The 19,708-nt window shown below is 45.4% G+C and overlaps 1 protein-coding gene across 1 annotated transcript in view; it reads left to right on the forward strand.

Annotated features, from left to right (window-relative positions):
• Positions 1-18,178, forward strand: part of LOC311133524 (nck-associated protein 5-like) — a gene marked incomplete at both ends in the record, with an annotated part of 33,305 nt that extends 15,127 nt beyond the window's left edge. The window contains 10 exons of the mRNA XM_084167029.1: positions 1,021-1,089; positions 1,279-1,317; positions 1,472-1,591; positions 3,313-3,405; positions 9,575-12,909; positions 13,169-13,343; positions 13,434-13,512; positions 13,621-13,908; positions 14,184-14,326; positions 17,933-18,178. Of these exons, the coding sequence (XP_084023155.1) occupies positions 1,021-1,089; positions 1,279-1,317; positions 1,472-1,591; positions 3,313-3,405; positions 9,575-12,909; positions 13,169-13,343; positions 13,434-13,512; positions 13,621-13,908; positions 14,184-14,326; positions 17,933-18,178 (4,587 nt within the window). The remainder of the gene's footprint in view (positions 1-1,020; positions 1,090-1,278; positions 1,318-1,471; positions 1,592-3,312; positions 3,406-9,574; positions 12,910-13,168; positions 13,344-13,433; positions 13,513-13,620; positions 13,909-14,183; positions 14,327-17,932) is intronic.
• Positions 18,179-19,708: the final 1,530 nt, after the last annotated feature.

The following is a 19,708-nucleotide window of genomic DNA, read 5'->3' on the forward strand; positions in this document are numbered from 1 at the left end:
CGAATCACAAGTGCACAAAAGGCTGCCTAAGTATGGTTCCCAATCAGAGACAACAAGCAACAGCTGATTCTCGTTGCCTCTGATTGAGAACCACCCCGGCCAACATAGAAACACATAACCTAGAACAGAACATAGGAAACGAAACATAGACACTATACAAAGAAACTAACACCCTGGCTCAACATAAAAGAGTCCCCAGAAACAGGGCGTGACAATCACCATCCACCATTCCCTGATCATTGAACACTTGGGCCCATCACAGCTTCTGTGACGCACTGTAGAGGGAGCATTAAATGTGTGACTGCTGTTTTGATCTGCAACCACTGGTGGCTTAGGTGCCTCTGTTTCTATGGAGACATTTATTTCTTATTTCGCACCTTCTCTCCCTCTAATGCCTCATTCCTTTTTTATTCTAATCAGCCTGTTGTGCTTTCTCTTTTTTATTTTCCCTTATCTTCTTTCCTCCTACTAACTCTCTCCAGCTTGTCTCTGTTTCCCTCCTATTTAATTATTTCAATCTTTCAGAATCGCTCTCCCCCCCCCCTTCGTTTCAGTCCCCCCTATCAGATCTTTGATTTCATCGTTGCTGTGGTGACACGTTCCTGCTTTTGATCATGGCGAATAAGACACTGGCCGGATTCTCTTTTTAATGAGTTCACCAGTCTGCACCTATTACAGCAAGGAGAATAATACAATTAAAATAAATTATCCTTGTTCAGATGTATCAAACCCATTTGGAGATCTACCGAATATTTTGCTCTTTTGTCTATTCATTCGCACTGTCAAATTCTCCATGGGGACAATTGTGAAATCAACTGATTTGTTCATTCTCGGCCACAAAGAAGCTTGCTCTTCTAAGTGTAGACATTGAAATGCACTGTGATCATATGAGACGGGTGGGGATTAATCTCCCGAGGTTGATCTTTGTTGTCAAATTTATGCTTTCGATAGATGTATGTAATTGGTCTCTCGCTCTCTCTCTTTTCTCTCCTTTCTCTGTCCTTTCTCTCTCCTTTGTAGGCTGAGAATTCAGCACTGGCCCTTGCGAATGAAAGCCAGAGAGAGGCCTATGAAAGGTGTCTGGATGAGGTGAGTTTTCATAGTGTGACCTTCTCCTTCTCTATATGTTCTGTCTGTCTCTGTACCCACTACATAAGTTGTCTCAGCTTTTATACACTGCTAAGATTACTACTCTTACTACTCTTAAGACTCAAATCATTCTCCATTTGTGACCAAAGACTGTAGTAAAGATGTAACTTTTATTCTATTTTTTTTCAGGTGGCCAACCACGTGGTACAGGCCCTTCTGAATCAAAAGGTAAGACATGGTGCTAGATCACTGACGTTCAGACTCAACAGTCTAACAAGTTAATGAGCAGTTATTTTACACAACAAGTTTAGTGTGTGTGTTCGTGCCTGCGTGTGTCAATGTGAAGGTTTGTTGATTTGTGTTATGTGTGTGTTTGTTCTAGGACCTGCGGGAGGAGTGTATTAAGCTGAAGATGCGTGTGTTTGACCTGGAGAGACAGAACAGAACCCTGACTGAGCTCTTTGCCCAGAAACTACACCCCCAGGCCAGCCGTCTGCAACAGGTACTGTGTGTGTGTGTGTGTGTGTGTGTGAAATTGATTTATCTGTGATGATTTAGAAATTACGCATAAATGAACAAGCTTTTCATTTGGTTTCAGTTGCTTTATTTTTGCAAAACTAGAATGAATGTGACAAGATAAAGGAGTATTAGTCATGAGTACTGACAGACTGTTGTTGAAAGTGTGACCAAAGAATGGATTTAAGTCTGTCCGTCGGCTCTCGGATCATGTTGGGCTGTTAATGAGAATTTGGATTTGAATGTTAGTTTTTTCTATCACGCATCACATCAAAATGCCCACGGAGAAAATAATGTCTATCCCATTAAATAGGAGAGACTAATTTCTACCCGTGTGTGTGTGATATGCATATCTAAACCACTGGGGGAGAGGGAGAATCTATTTTCTGCCTTGCTTGTCTCCTGTTCATTATGATTAGATCGATGTTTCAGAACACCATCAAAGTATGGTCCTATGTGTCATGATGTTTCTGTTTACTACCTAATAAGAACAGTGTTTCTGAGGTAATCTGCTTTCATTTGGGAGGGAGATGAGAAGTTCTCCCACATCTCTGTCACACTGATCTCATTGCTGTTGTTGCTTAGGTGATTGTTGTCAAGGTGAAATGTAGAACTGTTGTGTAGGCTAGTTTTAGAACTCTATCACATATCCTCCATGGCGTGTAGTGAGCTATTCTATGTTGATATAAAGTCAGATAGATGTGAGATTGAAATATCACAATGAGGACTATGATGCCTTGCTGTTCTTTTGGATTTATTTTACCCAAATTGATATCTAATATAAATTGTAGCAGACTATAGCTTGGAGCCTGAAAGCTCCTTGGAGCTCTTACTCTATCCATTTCGGCCTTGTTGAAAGAAACCAAGGACAAAACCGCTATTGTGATGGTACAGGGTTTTAGAATCCCCTGCTGAGATGGTTATACAACGACTCTCAAGTTTCCGTGAATTTGGCTTCAAAAGAACAGATGCAGAGATTGTCTTGTCTTTGATAAAGATGTTCAGTGACCTTAGTCATAATTTGTCTTCTTCTTTGAAGTGTATGACACTTGGCACCTCTCTCTCCCTCGCAACTTCTCTCCATCTCTGTCCCTCTCCCTCCCTCTCTTTTTTCACCTCTGTTTGTTTACACCAACTCCCTCTATCTTCTATTAGTATTTCAACCACTCCACGGTAGTGAGGGGATAAGAGAGAGAGAAGCAATCTGCTGCAGAAATATCAATACAGCGTTTAATCTAAAATAAATAACCCTGTAATTGACAGGAGGGCAAAGTGGCACATTCTATTACTGTAAATGAAATGGAAACTGTCCCAAACTCCCCCAACCCCCTTCTCCACTCCCTCCCTCCCTCCCTTCTTCCCCATGCCTCAATTTTTCTGTATTCTTCAGTCGTTCTCTTTGCATCTCTTACCTGTGAGGGGAAAAAACCTTCTCCCCTCGCATGCAGAGTAAGTGCCTCTTCCCCCGCCGTCACCTTTCTTTGTGATGAATATTATAAGGAAACCTGATGCCATCTCAATGCCGAAGCAATTTAATTACTCAGCGCTAGGATAGGAACGTAAAGATGCTGGCCCGCTGCGGTAATGCCATTTTCGCTCTGTATTAGGAGGCAGGTTAAAGGAAATCAGGAGAGGGTGCAGAGAATGACAATAGTCAATATGGTGCCCTTACTGACATTCCTCTTTCTCTGTTATCTCCCATTCCAGTGGCAGTTGGTGTCTGTCCCGGAGCACAGCACAGAGCCCCTGACCATGGACAGTGACAAGCTGCTGGTGGCCCAAAATCAGGGGGAACTCAAGGTGAGCAGCTAACCCACACACAAACCTTAACCCCCAACTAAAACTTCACTGACCATGGAATTATGAAAGTACAGTACCAGTCAAAAGTTTGGACACACCTACTCATTCAAGGGTTTTTCTTTATTTTTTAAACTATTTTCTACATTGTATAATAATAGTGAAGACATCAAAACTATGACATAACACATGGACTCATGTAGTAACCAAAAAAGTGTTAAATAAAAAAATAAAAAATATTTTCGAGATTCTTCAGTAGCCGCCCTTTGCCTTGATGACAGCTTTGCACACTCTTGGCATTCTTGACACAAACCAGTGTGCCTGGCACCTACTACCATACTCTGTTCAAAGGCACTTAAATATTTTGTCTTGCCCATTCACCCTCTGAATGGCACAATTGTCTCAAGGCTTAAAAATATTTATTTAACCTGTGTCCTGATTTGAAGTGGATTTAACAAGTGACACCAATAAGGGATCATGGCTTTCACCTGGATTCACCTGGTCAGTTCTGGTCAGTTATTAATGTTTTGAATACTCAGTGTATAACACATACAGTGCATTCGGAAAGTATTCAGACCCCTTGACTTTTTCCACATTTTGTTATATTACAGCCTTATTCTAAAATTGATTAAATTGTTTTTTTCTCTCACCAATCTACACACAATACCCCATAATGACAAAGCAAAAACAGGTTTTTAGGAATTTTAGCTAATTTTATAAAAATAAAAAAAGGAAATATTACATTTACCTAAGTATTCAGACCCTTTACTCAGTACTTTGTTGAAGCACCTTTGGCAGGGATTATAGCCTCGATACTTCTTACAGTGCCTTGCAAAAGTATGCATCCCCCTTGGCGTTTTTCCTATTTTGTTGCATTAAAACCTGTAATTTAAATGGAATTTTATTTGGATTTCATGTAATGGACATACACAAAATAGTCCAAATTGGTGAAGTAAAATGAAAAAAATAACTTGTTGCAAATATTTCCAAAAAAAAATAACTGAAAAGTGGTGCGTGCATATGTATTCACCCCCTTTGCTATGAAGCCCCTAAATAAGATCTGGTGCAATCAATTACTGTCAGAAGTCACATAATTAGTTAGATTGCACACAGGTGGACTTTATTTAAGTGTCAGATGATCTGTCACATGATCTCAGTGTATATATACACCTGTTCTGAAAGGCCCCAGAGTCTGCAACACCACTAAGCAAGGGGCGGCACCAAGCAAGCGGCACCATGAAGACCAATGATCTCTCCAAACAGGTCAGGGACAAAGTTGTGGAGAAGTACAGATCAGGGTTGGGTTATAAAAAAATATCAGAAACTTTGAACATCCCACGGAGCACCATTAAATCCATTATTAAAATGTTTTAAGAATATGGCACCACAACAAACCTGCCAAGAGAGGGCCGCCCACCAAAACTCACGGACCAGGCAAGGAGGGCATTAATCAGAGAGGCAACAAAGAGACCAAAGATAACCCTGAAGGAGCTGCAAAGCTCCACAGCGGAGATTGGAGTATCTGTCCATAGGACCACTTTAAGCCGTACACTCCACAGAGCTGGGCTTTACGGAAGAGTAGCCAGAAAAAAGCCATTGCTTAAAGAAAAAAATAAGCCAACACGTTTGGTGTTCGCCAAAAGGCATGTGGGAGACTCCCCAAACATACAGAAGAAGGTACTCTGGTCAGATGAGACTAAAATTGAGCTTTTTGGCCATCAAGGAAAATGCTATGTCTGGCGCAAACCCAACACCTCTCATCACCCCGTGAACACCATCCCCACAGTGAAGCATGGTGGTGGCAGCATCGTGCTGTGGGGATGTTTTTCATCGGCAGGGACTGGGAAACTGGTCAGAATTGAAGGAATGATGGATGGTGCTAAATACAGGGAAATTCTTGAGGGAAACCTGTTTCAGTCTTCCAGAGATTTGAGACTGGGACGGAGGTTGACCTTCCAGCAGGACAATGACCCTAAGCATACTGCCAAAGCAACACTTGAGTGGTTTAAGGGGAAACATTTAAATGTCTTGGAATGGCCTAGTCAAAGCCCAGACCTCAATCCAATTGAGAATCAGTGGGATGACTTAAAGATTGCTGTACACCAGCGGAACCCATCCAATTTGAAGGAGCTGGAGTAGTTTTGCCTTGAAGAATGGGCAAAAATGAATAGTGAATAGTTACGCACGCTCAAGTTGTCTGTTGTTTTGTCTTATTTCTTGTTTGTTTCACAATAAAAAATATTTTGCATCTTCAAAGTGGTAGGCATGTTGTGTAAATCAAATGATACAAACCCCCGAAAAATCCAATTTAATTCCAGGTTGTAAGGCAACAAAATAGGAAAAATGCCAAGGGGGGTGAATACTTCCCCAAGCCACTGTAGGTATAACGCTACAAGCTTGGCACACCTGTATTTGGGGAGTTTCTCCCATTCTTCTCTGCAGATCCTCTCAAGCTCTGTCAGGTTGGATGGGTGTCGCTGTACAGCTATTTTCAGGTCTCTCCAGAGATGTTCGATCTGGTTCAAGGCTCTGGCTGGGCCACTCAAGGACATTCAGAGACTTGTCCTGAAGCCACTCCTGCGTTGTCTTGGCTCTGTGCTTAGGGTCGTTGTCCTGTTGGAAGGTGAACCTTCGCCCCAGTCTGAGGTCCTGAGCGCTCTGGAGCAGGTTTTCATCAAGGATCTCTCTGTACTTTGCTCTGTTCATCTGTCCCTCGATCCTGACTAGTCTACAAGTCCCTGCCGCTGAAAAACATCCCCACAGCATGATGCTGCCACCACCATGCTTCACCGTAGGGATGGTACCAGGTTTCCTCCAGACGTGACGCTTGGCATTCAGACCAAAGAGTTCAATCTTGGTTTCATCAGACCAGAGAATCTTGTTTCTCATGTTCTGAGAGTCCTTTAGGTGCCTTTTGTCAAACTCCAAGTAGGCTGCGGGCGACCAGCTCTAGGAATGATGGAGGCCACTGTGTTCTTGGGGACCTTCAATGCTGCAGAAATGTTTTGGTACCCGTCCCCAGATCTGTGCCTCGACACAATCCTCTCGGAGCTCTACGGACAATTCCTTCGACCTCATGGCTTGGTTTTTGCTCTGACATGCACTGTCAACTGTGGGACCTTGTATAGACAGGTGTTTGCCTTTCCAAATCATGTCCAATCAATTGAATTTACCACAGGTGGTCTCAAATCAAGTTGTAGAAACATCTCAAGGATGATCAATGGAAACAGGATGCACCTGAGCTCATAGCAAAAGGGTCTGAATATTTTTTATATTTAATCCATTTTAGAATAAGGCTGTAACGTATCAAAATGTGGAAAAAGTCAAGGGGTCTGAATACTTTCCCGAATGCACCGTATAAATTGGAATTATAGGATCTCTATGACTGTGACCCTTAACCCAGATCTCAAAGACAATCGTAAACCCCTTTCCACTATCACAATGGAGACTGTCACAATGTCAGTCAGCCCTCTGTGCCACCTTATGCAGCTCAGCAAAGTCATATTTGGCTTACCTGTGCTTCACCAGCGTTGGACCCCTGCTGTTAGTAATCACAATGTTGATTTTCATACTTGTGTGTTCCAAGGAGGTCCCCCAGTGACCCAAGTCCGACATTCCCATTCCCAGTATTAATTGAACCACAAATCCATATAATTTAAAGGGGCTTGGCTTGCTCAATGTTCTAGCGCCACCATTCAATTTTCTGCAGTGAAAGTTCCTCTTGTTTTTCCCCTCAGCTCACCTAAGTACCCACAATGGCTCTCACTGCGCCCCTCTGTAATGTTCTCAAAATAGGCAGCCGTAATCGCTGCCCGATGAGCAGCACTAGACTCCTGCTGACAAATGACTGAGAAACAAGTGGAAGAAAGGAAAGAGAGAGACCCAGTCATTTCAACACTGAGGGTAACTGATTGGTTTTAATTGTCAGGCAGGGACAGAGGTGTCAAATTGAATATAGATTTTTGTTTCCCTCTGAACAAACACTCAACCTATGCACTCCTTTCTTTCGCTCCCTCCGTCTCCTCTCCTCCATAATTCTGTGAGGGAGAGGCTTTATTTCCATCAGACCTCCTTGGGCAGTGGTTTCTCTCTGGCCCAAGTCTCAAAGCAACCCAGCCATCATCCCATAGTCTCCAGATTGCATTTTGTATACCCTTCATATATCCCTGGGGTGTTAAACAAGAATGTAATGAGGGGGAGATTTTGGGTCAATTTCTAGTTAATGCAGTACCCCTTTAGTGAGCCCATAACACTAACCCGTGAAGTCCACTGTTGAAAGGCTGCTTTGGAATATAAAGGCTCTCTCAGGGATAATGGGAGCTGCTTTATCTCAATCCATATGCTATTTCTTCTCTCCAGAGCTTTGGATAACCAGCTAATGCAGCAGCCCCTAGTCTCTGTGGTCTTAATGAACCATGGGTAGACTAGATAAATGTATTAACTGACTGACTGACTGAATCCAATACAGTTCAGCTCCCCACCCCCACATCCTCAGCTAAGCTCTGCACCGCTCCCAACTCCCCCTAGCTCCACTGATCCAGGTGCAGTTCCCATCCAGATTGTATATACAGTGCCGTGAAATAGCGGTTGCCCCCTTTATGATTTTCTTTTTTTATATATATATTTTTGACACTAAATGTTATCAGATCTTCAACCAAAATCTAATATTAGATAAAGGGAACCTGAGTGAACAAATAACACAAACGTGATACTTATTTAATTTATTTAATAAACAAAGTTACGCAACACCCAATGCCCCTCTGTGAAAAAGTAATCTTCTGTTCTCTATCCATGGAATTAGTCCTCTGCGCCACCAGGATGGAGCTAGCATTTTTTTTACCTTACAAAGCTGTTCATTTTAGTCTATTCAAACGGACCCCATTTCAAAGGAAACAAGCACTCATTAAGATCAGGTGTGGCCAATTAGTGGGCACAGCCAACACACCACAACACACTTAACAAGATAGAGGATATAGAGAGTGTTGTTGATGCTGAGAACGGAAAGTATATGTTTTTAAATAACATTCTTAGAACGTTCTCTGAACTTTACAAAAGTTTTATTGTGGTTTTTATGGAAAGTTTTCTTAACGTTCTCGAAGTACTGAAATTCCCACAGAAGAACGTTTTTTGTTAATGTTCTTGGAACATATGGTTCTCAGAACGTTATGTGCAGGCTGGGTGGCTAACCACACTCAGAGCGGAGACAAACAAGCAGCTAATGGAGGAAGTGATTTCTGCACAGGACAGGAGTGATTTTTATCGGGACGGGACAGGAACGTTCTGTGGTTATAGAACTGTTGCGGGATTAGGATAGTACGGGAAAAGAATGGACAGGACAGGAATGAATTTTCACTCCTGTGTCAACCTCTAATTGGCACCTTTCCAGGAAGAGGGGATGAGGAGGGCGGAAGAGAGCAGAATACATTTTCTCACTGATTACAGAATTAATTGCATCTTTAATTAAAGATAAAGACAGCTTCCTAAGGTTGGCAGGCCATGTGTAACCAAAGTGGCTTCAGTCGCCTCTCCACTCTTCTCTCCTTCTCAATCTGTCATTCATTTATTCCTCCCCCTGTCAGGACTAGGGTGCTCAGAATTCTCAGCATGTCCTCTTTTGCTGTGACACAGAGTCATTGGTGACTTGGACAGTTCACTTGAAACAAGTATATTCATTTGAAACATGAGTTGCAGGCCCTCTCAAAAAGTAATTAAGTATCCAAGCAAAACCAGAGTAAAAAGGAACCTCCACAATCGAGTGTCAACATGAAATCAATGCATATGACTCCTGGTGCACTGTGCACATTTACATTTACATCATTTAGCAGACGCTCTTATCCAGAGCGACTTACAAATTGGTGCATTCAACTTATGATAGCCAGTGGGACAACCACTTTTTTATTTTTATTTTTATGGGGGGGTAGAAGGATTACTTTATACTATTCCACGTATTCCTTAAAGAGGTAGGGTTTCAAGTGTCTCCGAAAGGTGGTCAGTGACTCCGCTGTCCTGGCGTTGTGGGGGAGCTTGTTCCACGCAATGTGTTAGATGTTGGAGGCAGTGTGCACTTCTTCAGTTTGCAGCCGTACTGTACTTAACTTGAAGTGTTGTTCTTAGTTTGTGTTGTTTGATGAAGATGTAACAAACTTCTAACCTAATGTCCTTGTTTATGCAGAGCAATGAGGACCGCACACAGAACGGGTCAGCCTGCTCGGCCCGGGCCCCTGCCACCTCCATGGAGGCCCTGTCTCCATTCTTCAAGAAGAAAGCACACATCCTAGAGGTCCTGCGCAAGCTGGAGGAGTCAGACCCACTCAAGTTCCACCCCTCCTCCTGCCTGTCCCATCACCACGACCTGGGCCAGGCGCTGGTCTCCATGGAGAGAGACCAGATGTCCCTGATGTCCTCTGGGGGGTTACCTGCCCCACAGCGCCTGGTGGCACACCCATCGTCACACTGCCGCCACTCCAGCTCTGACTCGGACATCCACGATTACGCCAATGGCGAAGGGGCTCTCCAGGAGGACCATGCCCAGCATCAGCAACAACAACACGGGGGCTGTCAGTCCTGCCACATACTCTCCCAGAAGAGCAACCTGGACAGCCTGCTGAAGTGTGCCCAAGGCCATGGTACCTCACACCAGGCCAGAGTGGAGATCCTTAACGGGCAGGCCTGGGCAGAGGACCAGGGGGCGTCAGCACAGAGGACAGACCCTCCCCAGGCAGCGGCTCTCCCCCACCTCCTCTCTGCTGACAGCACAAACCAGTGCTACATGCACAAAACAGCATTGGACTCTCTAGAGCGCACTCCAGAAGGTCTGGGTTCTTCTGATCCTTTCCTCTCCTCGTTAATCCAAGCCAACCTCAACGGGATGCTAGGGGAGGAGCCGAGGAAGTTACAAAGACACAAAGATGAGCATCCGTCCGGCAAACAACCTCCTCCGCCTCGGGCGGATGTACAGCCCTCTCACGGAGAGGATGTGAAGCACATAAAGGCTGTCATGGCAACGTCGCAGAGCCAGAACGAGGACAGTCCAGAGGAGGGCTGCTACCTGGAAGTAGAGGCAGCAGCGGCACACAATGTGAACAACAGCCTGCACTCTTCTACCTCACACACAGACCATGTTGCCATGGAGACAGACCCAGGGTATCCCGAGGAGCAGGAAGTGAGTGATCAGATCAGCAATGGGCTCTACTTCTCCTCCAATGAGACGTCTGTCTCCAAGAAGGTGGCGGTGGAGTCTTACTCTCCAGCCCCAGTGCCTGAGAGGACCAGCTCAGCTCAGGCCCTGCCTCCCTCTGGGAAGAGCAAGCTTGCACTCAGCCCCACCACTCCCTCCTCAGGTCTGGGTGAAGTCAAGCCCTCCCCTATCTCCTCCCCGTCCCGGCTGCTCAAGTTCCTGAAGATCCCTACGGGGATCAACCAGGCACAACCAGGCAACCCCCTCCGTTTAAGTCCCCAGCTCACCCGCAGCTCCAAGATCCCCTGCAGAAACAACATCAACTATGAGGTGTACCACTCTCCCGCCCTGACCCGCAAAGCCACCACCACGGAGAGGGAGAAGCAGCCATCCTCATCCTCCTCCAAAACAGACCCCTACCCTGCCACGCACTCCGCCCCCACCTCCCCACCCAAACCAGAGGACAGTGCGGACCCCACTCCCATGGCCAAGGAAATTGCTTTCAGCAGCCACTCTGCGCCCAAACCCAGCCTCAGCACAAAGGCACCCCCCTCCACCGCCCCTCATGCACAAAGGGGTTCTCAGAAGGTGCCCCACTACGAGAATGTCTGCCCCTCAGATGGGACGCCCCAGTTCCTGGAGGGTCTTAAGACGTCCCAGTACCTCCCTTACCCCCAACCTGAGGGGCCTGTAGAGAAGCAGCGTCAGCAAGATGAGAACCTCCGCAGCCCCTCGTCTTCACAGTACCCCGACTCGTCCCCAGGTACAGCTGACCAGGACTTCTCTGACCAGGACTTCTCTGACCAGGACACTGACTCAGAGAGCCCCGTCTGGCACAAGCCAAACCAACACTTCAGCCTCCCCTCCTCGTCCTCCTCCGCCGCCAGTAAAGCACACAGTAGTCGCCCCAGCTACTCCAGCATGAGGGACAGGCACCAGGAGGTCCGGGCAACTCTGGAGCCCAGCCAAGAGAACTGTGAACCTGCCCAGCCAATCCAGTCTGCAGCCAGGCGAGGTGACCTGTCGCCTGGGTACTCCACCCCCAAGAGACTGGTGCAGGGCAATCCCCAGAGTGAGTCCAGTCACCACCCCTTCAAAGAGCGCCTGGCTGCTTTGGGAAAACTGAAGAGCACAGAGGACTTGCCAGTAGGTGCACAGTCCGTGGACAAGAAGGATGCACAAAGTAACGTAGGTAAACCCCCCACCAACAATATTGAGAAAAGCAAGACTGCTGAAAGGCAAGGTGAGAGAACTGGGGCAGAGCAGCACAGAAATCAGAAATACACTGATTCCCTGGATGGGAAGCCCTACCCCAAAACCAGCCTCGGCAGTCACCCTAGGGTGCCAGGTCCAATACATGAATCGGGCGCCAAATCTTCAGCTACCCCATCATCGATACCCAAGGGAGAGCAGGAGACACCGTTTTCTCCCAGGATATATGTAGCAAAAGCAGAGGGTCCAAAGATCAAGATGGGCACATCATCCTCCAACACAGAGACTCCTCCAGTGGTGCGGAGCTATGGGAAATGCCCCATCACCCAGAGCCACCACAGTAAATCTGCCCCCAGCCCCCAAAACAGCCCCACTAAAGTCCCGTCAAAGTCCCCTTCAAAGGTCGGCCAGGCTTCCTCTTACCCCAGAGGGGTCAAACCCATTCATGAGGACCGTGCCCTGGCTCAGAGACACCCACTTCGGCCGGAGGACAAAACCAAGCTCACAGCTGGCAAGAAGAAGACCTTTGTCCATGCAGAGAGCTTCCCGCCTCCTCCTCCTTTGCCACCGCGGCCATCTACTGAAGCCATCGCAAAAGAGGACAAGAAGCCGTACTCGTCTGGCCCACCCGTGCCCCAGTCTGCCATTGAGCAAAAGGTAATGCGCGGCATCGAGGAAAACATGCTGAAGCTGCAGGAGCAGGACCGGGGCCAGGCAGCCGAGCCAAAGCAGAAGGCCTCCAATGGCATTGCCAGCTGGTTCGGCCTGAGGAAGAGCAAGCTCCCTGCCCTCAGCCGCAAACCGGAAGTGTCCAAGCTCAAGATCAACATGTCCTCCTCTCTTTCGTCATCCTCTGCCTCTGGCGGAGGGGCTAAGGACCCAAAGACAGGTGGTCCCCAGAAGGTGGTGGAGAGCCTGAACATCTCCAAGCTGATGGAGAAGGCAGAGGACCTGCGGAAGGCGCTGGAAGAGGAGCGGGCATATGTGAACAGGGTCGGAATGGACCGCTCTGGCAGAGGCCACTCCTGTGAGGTGGTGATGGACCAGGCCCAGGGCCAACTGTCACTCATGTACAGAGGAATGACAGCAGAGAACTTCATGCAGCAGCTCCTCAACAGGTAAAAATGATATGTATTCTTAAATAACCTGATGATTTACCTGAGAATTAATTAAATACATCCAAACCCTGGCTAGGATATATTAGACTGGGGCTATGAGTGTACTAAATTTGTGATCATAAGATATTTATCAAACTTGGCCAGAGGGATATAAACTCTTTCTCATATGATTATATCTTATCAAATTGGATTTGTAAATAGAGTTTAATGTCGAAAGCTAGTTCCCCTATGAGTTTGTTGTAACGTCTTCCTTCTTAAGTCCCTCGACGTCTTGTTCTGGAAACAGGGTGGACGAGAGGGGAGCTATACCTACCACCTTTGGAATGGCACACAGACGCCTCTCCTTTGACTCTAAGAGGTCGCGGCCCAACTTCAGTCACCAGAGGAACGGGATCAGCCACACCAAGAGCAGGGTAAACTATTTTCTCTCTGTCGTATTCCTCTGATACACTATAGAAAGATTAATAAACTACACATGTAGTGTCAGTGGTATATATGATTGTCATTAACCCTTGCTGGTTCAGGGTTCAGATATGATCGGCAAGGATGAGGTCACATCAGACGAGAGCTTGGCAGAGTCCATTAGTTCTCAGCACTTTACAGGTGAGAGTAGCATGATGCTGAGTCATAATAATGTCAGTCATCCATTTTCCTTGACTAACTCTGCCCCTGACTCTAGTCTTACTTAATTGTTCCTTCCTCACTGTTTAGGTTCTGGGGCCTCCATGCGCACCCTCGACAGTGGCATCGGCACGTTCCCCATGCCAGACTATGCCAGTAGCGTGGCAGGGAAGAGCATCCCTAAGGGGAAGCCACAGGGAGAGCAAGGGTTTTCTTGCTCCCAGGGGAAACATGGGGCCATGATGAAGGTTCCGCGTAAGGCCCGTACACTGGAGAGAGAGCTGTCATCTCTGGACGAAGTCAACCCGTTTGTCCTGTATGGCTCAGGGCTGGAGGGAAAAGGTCCCAACATGCACCTGTCCAGCACCATCCAAGAAGGTAAGCTTGGACTCTTGGACTTTGTATTCCAATAGGACTTGTTGTGTTCCCATATAGACCATTTCAATGCTGACATTTTTCATAAATGGTTTAGATATGGTTGCGAAAGTTCATATTTTATCAGTTGTGTTAATATAATGATAAATCCTGCAAAACCAATATTTTGTGGCTCATTAAAACTGGATCAACTATTCACACAAGCTTAAACCTTCAACAAAACACCCGAGCTACACTCTTTTCTTTTTACATTTTGAATTTAATTTGCTCTTATGCAGACATAGATGCCTACGGAGCTCATATGCAAAATCCCCCCACCAAGAACTGGACCTTTCCCAATCTGAAAGGCTCTGCGGGAGCCACTGATGTTTACTTGGAAGTGCAGGGAGACCTGGGCAGCCAGGGGACCCCATCCAGAAGGGTGAGTGAGTCAGAGAGTCATCTCCATCCTAACAATAACTTTTGAAGAAGACAACATCTGTGCTGTGCTGACGTGACATCTTTTTCATCTAAGTTGAAATGATGAAAGTGCCGCTCTTTATTCATATTTTAAGAGATAAGGCCAATAGAAAGACAGCTGGGGCCTTGATCACTTCGCCTGTCAGTTGTCAACCCTTGTCAGCACGAGAGAGAGAGAGAGAGAGAGAGAGAGAGAGAGAGAGAGAGAGAGAGAGAGAGAGAGAGAGAGAGAGAGAGAGAGAGAGAGAGAGAGAGAGAGAGAGAGAGAGAGAGAGAGAGAGAGAGAGAGTAGAGAGAGAGAGAGAGAGAGAGAGAGAGAGAGAGAGAGAGATGAGAGAGAGAGGAGAGAGAGAGAGAGAGAGAGAGAGAGAGAGAGAGAGAGAGAGAGAGAGAGAGAGAGAGAGAGAGAGAGAGAGAGAGAGAGGAGAGAGAGAGAGAGAGAGAGAGAGGAGAGAGAGAGAGAGAGAGAGAGAGAGAGAGAGCGAGCTAACTTATTTTCGACTCCTCTCCCTTTTCAATGGCTGCGTTAATGGCAGCCTGGACTGAAATGCACAGAAAGTCCACAGCTTTTAACACCAAGCAAAGAAATGTGTGCATTTTAACAGCAGCAGTGTTTCCATCAAACTGGCTTGTTACGAATGAAGAGCTGTGCGTAATTACTTACTGCACATAAGAAGCACTTTGTCGTAAAAACCTTTCAGAAGTTCTATGTGTTTCCATCCCATTTGGCATAAAAAGTAATGCGAAAAACAGAAAATGTGCCCACTTGGCACAGGTACTCTAGAAAACAGCTCATTAATACGGTGCAGAGGGTACATGATGAGATTATGAATAAAAGCTAGATAATTTTTATTTGTCAATTGGCAGCTAAGCACCGATCATCATGTCACCAGCATACAAATTAACTCTTTACACTCATACCCGTATACGGGTTGAAAATGGCAGATTTGGGCACTAATACGCTCCTAAATTGGAATGTAGTGGCTGTACAGTAACATGCTACACATGATGTCAGAGCTCTGGCTCTGCGTTTCACAGCACTGTATGGGTTTTGCCTGGAAACCGTTGTGAACTTGAGCACCGCGCACGACAAGAAGTTGCCCCCATCCCTCCTGGTAATTGGGCAACTTTTGCAAATAAATTATGTCTGAGTGTGGGGAATGTAAATTAAGATGACTCGACGTATTTTGAAAGATAAGACATTGAGGTTTTATAATAAGTAACGCTTTGATGTCATACAAGCAAGCCAAACACCCGTGAGTCCAAATGTGCACTTCACATTTCCAAATCATAAAACGAATATCATAAACAGTGTCAATGTTTATGATCACTATGTTTGATGTACAGTAACAAGATGACATGTCGTCATACCCTGGGTTGTTCTGAACAGAATGAGTCTGTTTGTTTATTGTTAAGAACATTCGCCTGAGCATACGCACCTGAATGCACTCATGACTCCTTTCTATGAGCACCAAAATTACGATCTGTTTCTCTGAATTGCCTTGTGAAAGCCAAAGACTGTACGATCGTATTTTATAACTTAGCTAGTCATGTTGGCAATAGAACAAATCATGCCCACCTGACCCAGATTGCTATTTATAATGGACCGTTTTTGGATTGTGTAAAGAGGAACAGTAATTGTGGGATGGCGGGGATGCAGGGTTGTGTTCCAAATAAAACAACTACAACTGTGCTTGCTCTAGATCCTTAACGGGACAGCTAGGAGAGCTCAAAAAAGCACCTTATAGTTGAAGACACTTCTTTGAGTCATAAAAGTGCATTGAAATTACTTAGGAACCCTGCACGCTTTGGAGAGGTGTGGGGCCATTGGAGACACCAGATAGTCCTCTCACTCAAACCCTTGTCATTGTTTTGTCTTATGTTGCACCTACACCACATTTTCCAGGAATAATCTTATGTTACTGAATGTATCCATACTATTTATAAACAAATGCGGCGAAAATTACAGTAAATGTAAAATGCACATAAAATCAACAGTGTAATGTTGTCGAGTGAACTGTTGTGTACTCACGTTTGATCTAATAATTTCTCCATTATCTCCAAACTGTTCCCTTTCAATTGCTACCATGGTTATGCATATGCATTTCATATTTATTCTGTAAGAAACATTTCAATTTAGCCCTATCCATATAGGCCAATTCCCACAAGGGTTAAGACCCTCGATATTTATTGGAAAGGATCATCAAACTTATCAACGTGCACATTCACCACCCTTATTTAATCGTTAGCCTAATAAACTGTGCATGCTTTTCCATGTCGTAGTGGGAGGACCCAAAAAATAGCATCACATGACTGCAAATTACCCACGATATGATGGTTATTATATCAACAATTGCAATATCAACAATATTCTATCCCAAAAAATAAGTTTGTCACATTATCTATTTCACAGACAAAAAAATTATAAACCCTTGTCAAAGTATTTATGCTGAACAAAAATATAAACGCAACATGTAAAGTGTTGGTCCCATGTTTCATGAGGTGGAATAAAAGATCCCAGAAATGTTCCATATGCACAAAAAAACGTATTTCTCTCAAACTTCGTGCACAAATTTCCCTGTTAGTGAGCATTTCTCCTTTGCCAGGATAATCCATCCACCTGACAGGTGTGACATAGCAAGAAGCTGATCTTGCTGATCATTACACACATGCACCTTGTGCTGGGGACAATAAAAGGCCACCCTAAAATGTGCAGTTTTGTCACACAACAATGCCACAGATGTCTCAAGTTTTGAGGGAGCATGCAATTGGCATGCTGACTGCAGGAATGTCCACCAGAGCTGTTGCCAGAGAATTGAATGTTTATTTCTCTACCATAAGCTGCCTCCAACGTCGTATTAGAGAATTTGGCAGTACGTCCAACCGGCCTCACAACCGCAGACCACGTGTAACCATGCCAGCCCAGGACCTCCAGCTTCTTTACCTGTGGGATCGTCTGAGACCAGCCACCCGGACAGCCGATGAAACTGAGGAGTATTTCTGTCTGTAATAAAGCCCTTTTGGGGAAAATCTCATTCTGATTGGCTGGGCCTGGCACCCCAGTGGGTGGGCCTTGCTCCCAAGTGGTTGGGCCTATGCCCTCCCAGGCCCACCCATGGCTGTGCCCCTGCCCAGTCATGTGAAATCCATAGATTACGCCTAATTTATTTATTTCAATTGACTGATTTCCTTATATGAACTGTAACTCAGTAAAATCATTGAAATTGTTGCGTGTTGCATTTATATTTTGTTCAGTATAGTTTTGTTGACATTTAGGAAAGTTTACCAACAACGTCTGTTTCCATTAGGCCTGTCGTGAGTTTTTTATGCGACATGTACTTTACTCGGTTGGATGGAAACATGGTTACTGACAAAAGCATTTCTTGAAGTCACAGATATAAATGCAACGGTGCACGTGTTGCCCTAGAATCTGTTAAATCTCACGTTGTCCTAAAATAACTAACTATAGCATAATTCTGTCCCCCTGTCCCTCCCTACCATCCATATCCTCCCATGTTCCCCTCCTCCCTCCCCCTTCTTCATGTGCCCACCTGTCCTCTCCCCCAAGAGTTTGAAACAGTGTGTCCCCCAGCGCCCCCTGGCTACTGACCCAGGCAGCCTCCCCCTGCCACCCCAGATGGGACTCAGCCAGCGGGGTAAGGGGCGGACGCCCAGTGCCCCGGAGGTGGGGAAGGATGGAGGACTGGAGCTGGTGAAGGAGACCCCAGAGGACATCCTGTCCCCGAGAGAGACGCCTGAATCCCTCAGTGACTCCCTCTACGACAGCCTGTCCTCCTGTGGCAGCCAGGGCTGACAGGCCCTAGGACCCAGGGACAGAGAGGGGAGCAGAGAGAGAGAGAGATGGACCAACCGACACCCTTTAAACCACTGCTAAAGATGCACCTCCCTTCTTGTAATGGCGGCCCAGCCCATGAGGCAGAACAAGTTGAAGTACCTCCTTCCCTCTTTTACACACACACACACACACACACACACACACACACACACACACCTCTCTCTATGTTGCTGAGATCTGGTTAGTACTGCTGGAAAACTCACCCTCAGGTTGACTGATGTTCACACACACATACATCATTTGTGGAACTAGACTGAGAACTGGGCACTGTTGTTCTCCAAGCAACAAGCATCGGATGACAGACCAGCTCAACTCAAAAGTACGCACAGACACACACACACACACACAGACCAGATGCATGGACAAACGTCACCTTGTTCGAGACAGCCACATGCTCACCATGGTCTGGATAATCTGAAGAATCGTTGTTAAATAATTTAACTGGGCTCCTGAGGTCGGCCCCAAGAAGTGGCTGGTATCAAGGGTTTATCTTGTCTGCCCTGGATGTGGACATGTTTCAGTCATGGAAAACTGGGTAGCCATTAATGCCAGAAAACAACCACATTTTACTGCCCACTAAATGTGTCACAATGTGGGGATCGATATAATAGACTTCCCTGTTTTCAGTTATGTTATTTTTTAAACTGTTGTGCTTTATATTACATGTTATATATCATGTTATTTTAAGTTAAATAAAAAAGTGTGGGTATGTATGAATGGAAGGATGTGTGTATGTGAGTGAGACTTAATGCAGGGTCTCCACACTAGCTTTGACCATGTCAATGATCTCCTGACAGGAGAAAATAAGTTTACACTTTCCCTGAAGCTGCCATATAGTGTGCTGTTTCACAACCTACTGTAACACATGACGTAACAGATAGTGGCAGATCATGACAACAGCCATTATATTAAACTTATGACCAGACATTACCTAGTAGTGTATGTGTTATGGACAATGAAATGCGAAGAATCTCAACCAAGAGTCAAATGTTTTACATGTGTTTGATCCATTGTCAGACTGTTTTATGTAGTGAAAAATTTGTCAGGAATAATGCCATTATAACAGCATTATATAGGCAGCCTATGACTGCCGCCATTAACAATGAAGTTCTAAACTGAGCTGCTATTTAAAACTCAAAATGAGAGTTTGACGTGCTAAAAGAGTAAACGAGTAACAGGACTCATCCACCTTTTATATGACTATAAACTGAGTTTACATACATGAGCCAGGATTCAATCCAAGGCGCGTTAAAGACCAGCGTACTTTAACAGACTTTTAAAGGTAATTTGTGCTTAACCTGACATGCACAGTGTTTACCATGAATGCGATCTCTGTGAACGTCTGGGGAAAATGCCTTTAAAAGGTGCATTGTCTGCTGTTTAGTCTGCTGCTCTATAACTCACCCTGCCAAAAATCTTGTTTGGCACAGGTTCCATATTTATCCTGCCAGAAACGATTGAACCGATAACTCTACTTTTTGTCTAAAA

The sequence above is a fragment of the Coregonus lavaretus genome, assembly GCF_964263955.1.
Source record: "Coregonus lavaretus genome assembly, chromosome: 8".
NCBI classification, from domain to species: domain Eukaryota; kingdom Metazoa; phylum Chordata; class Actinopteri; order Salmoniformes; family Salmonidae; genus Coregonus; species Coregonus lavaretus.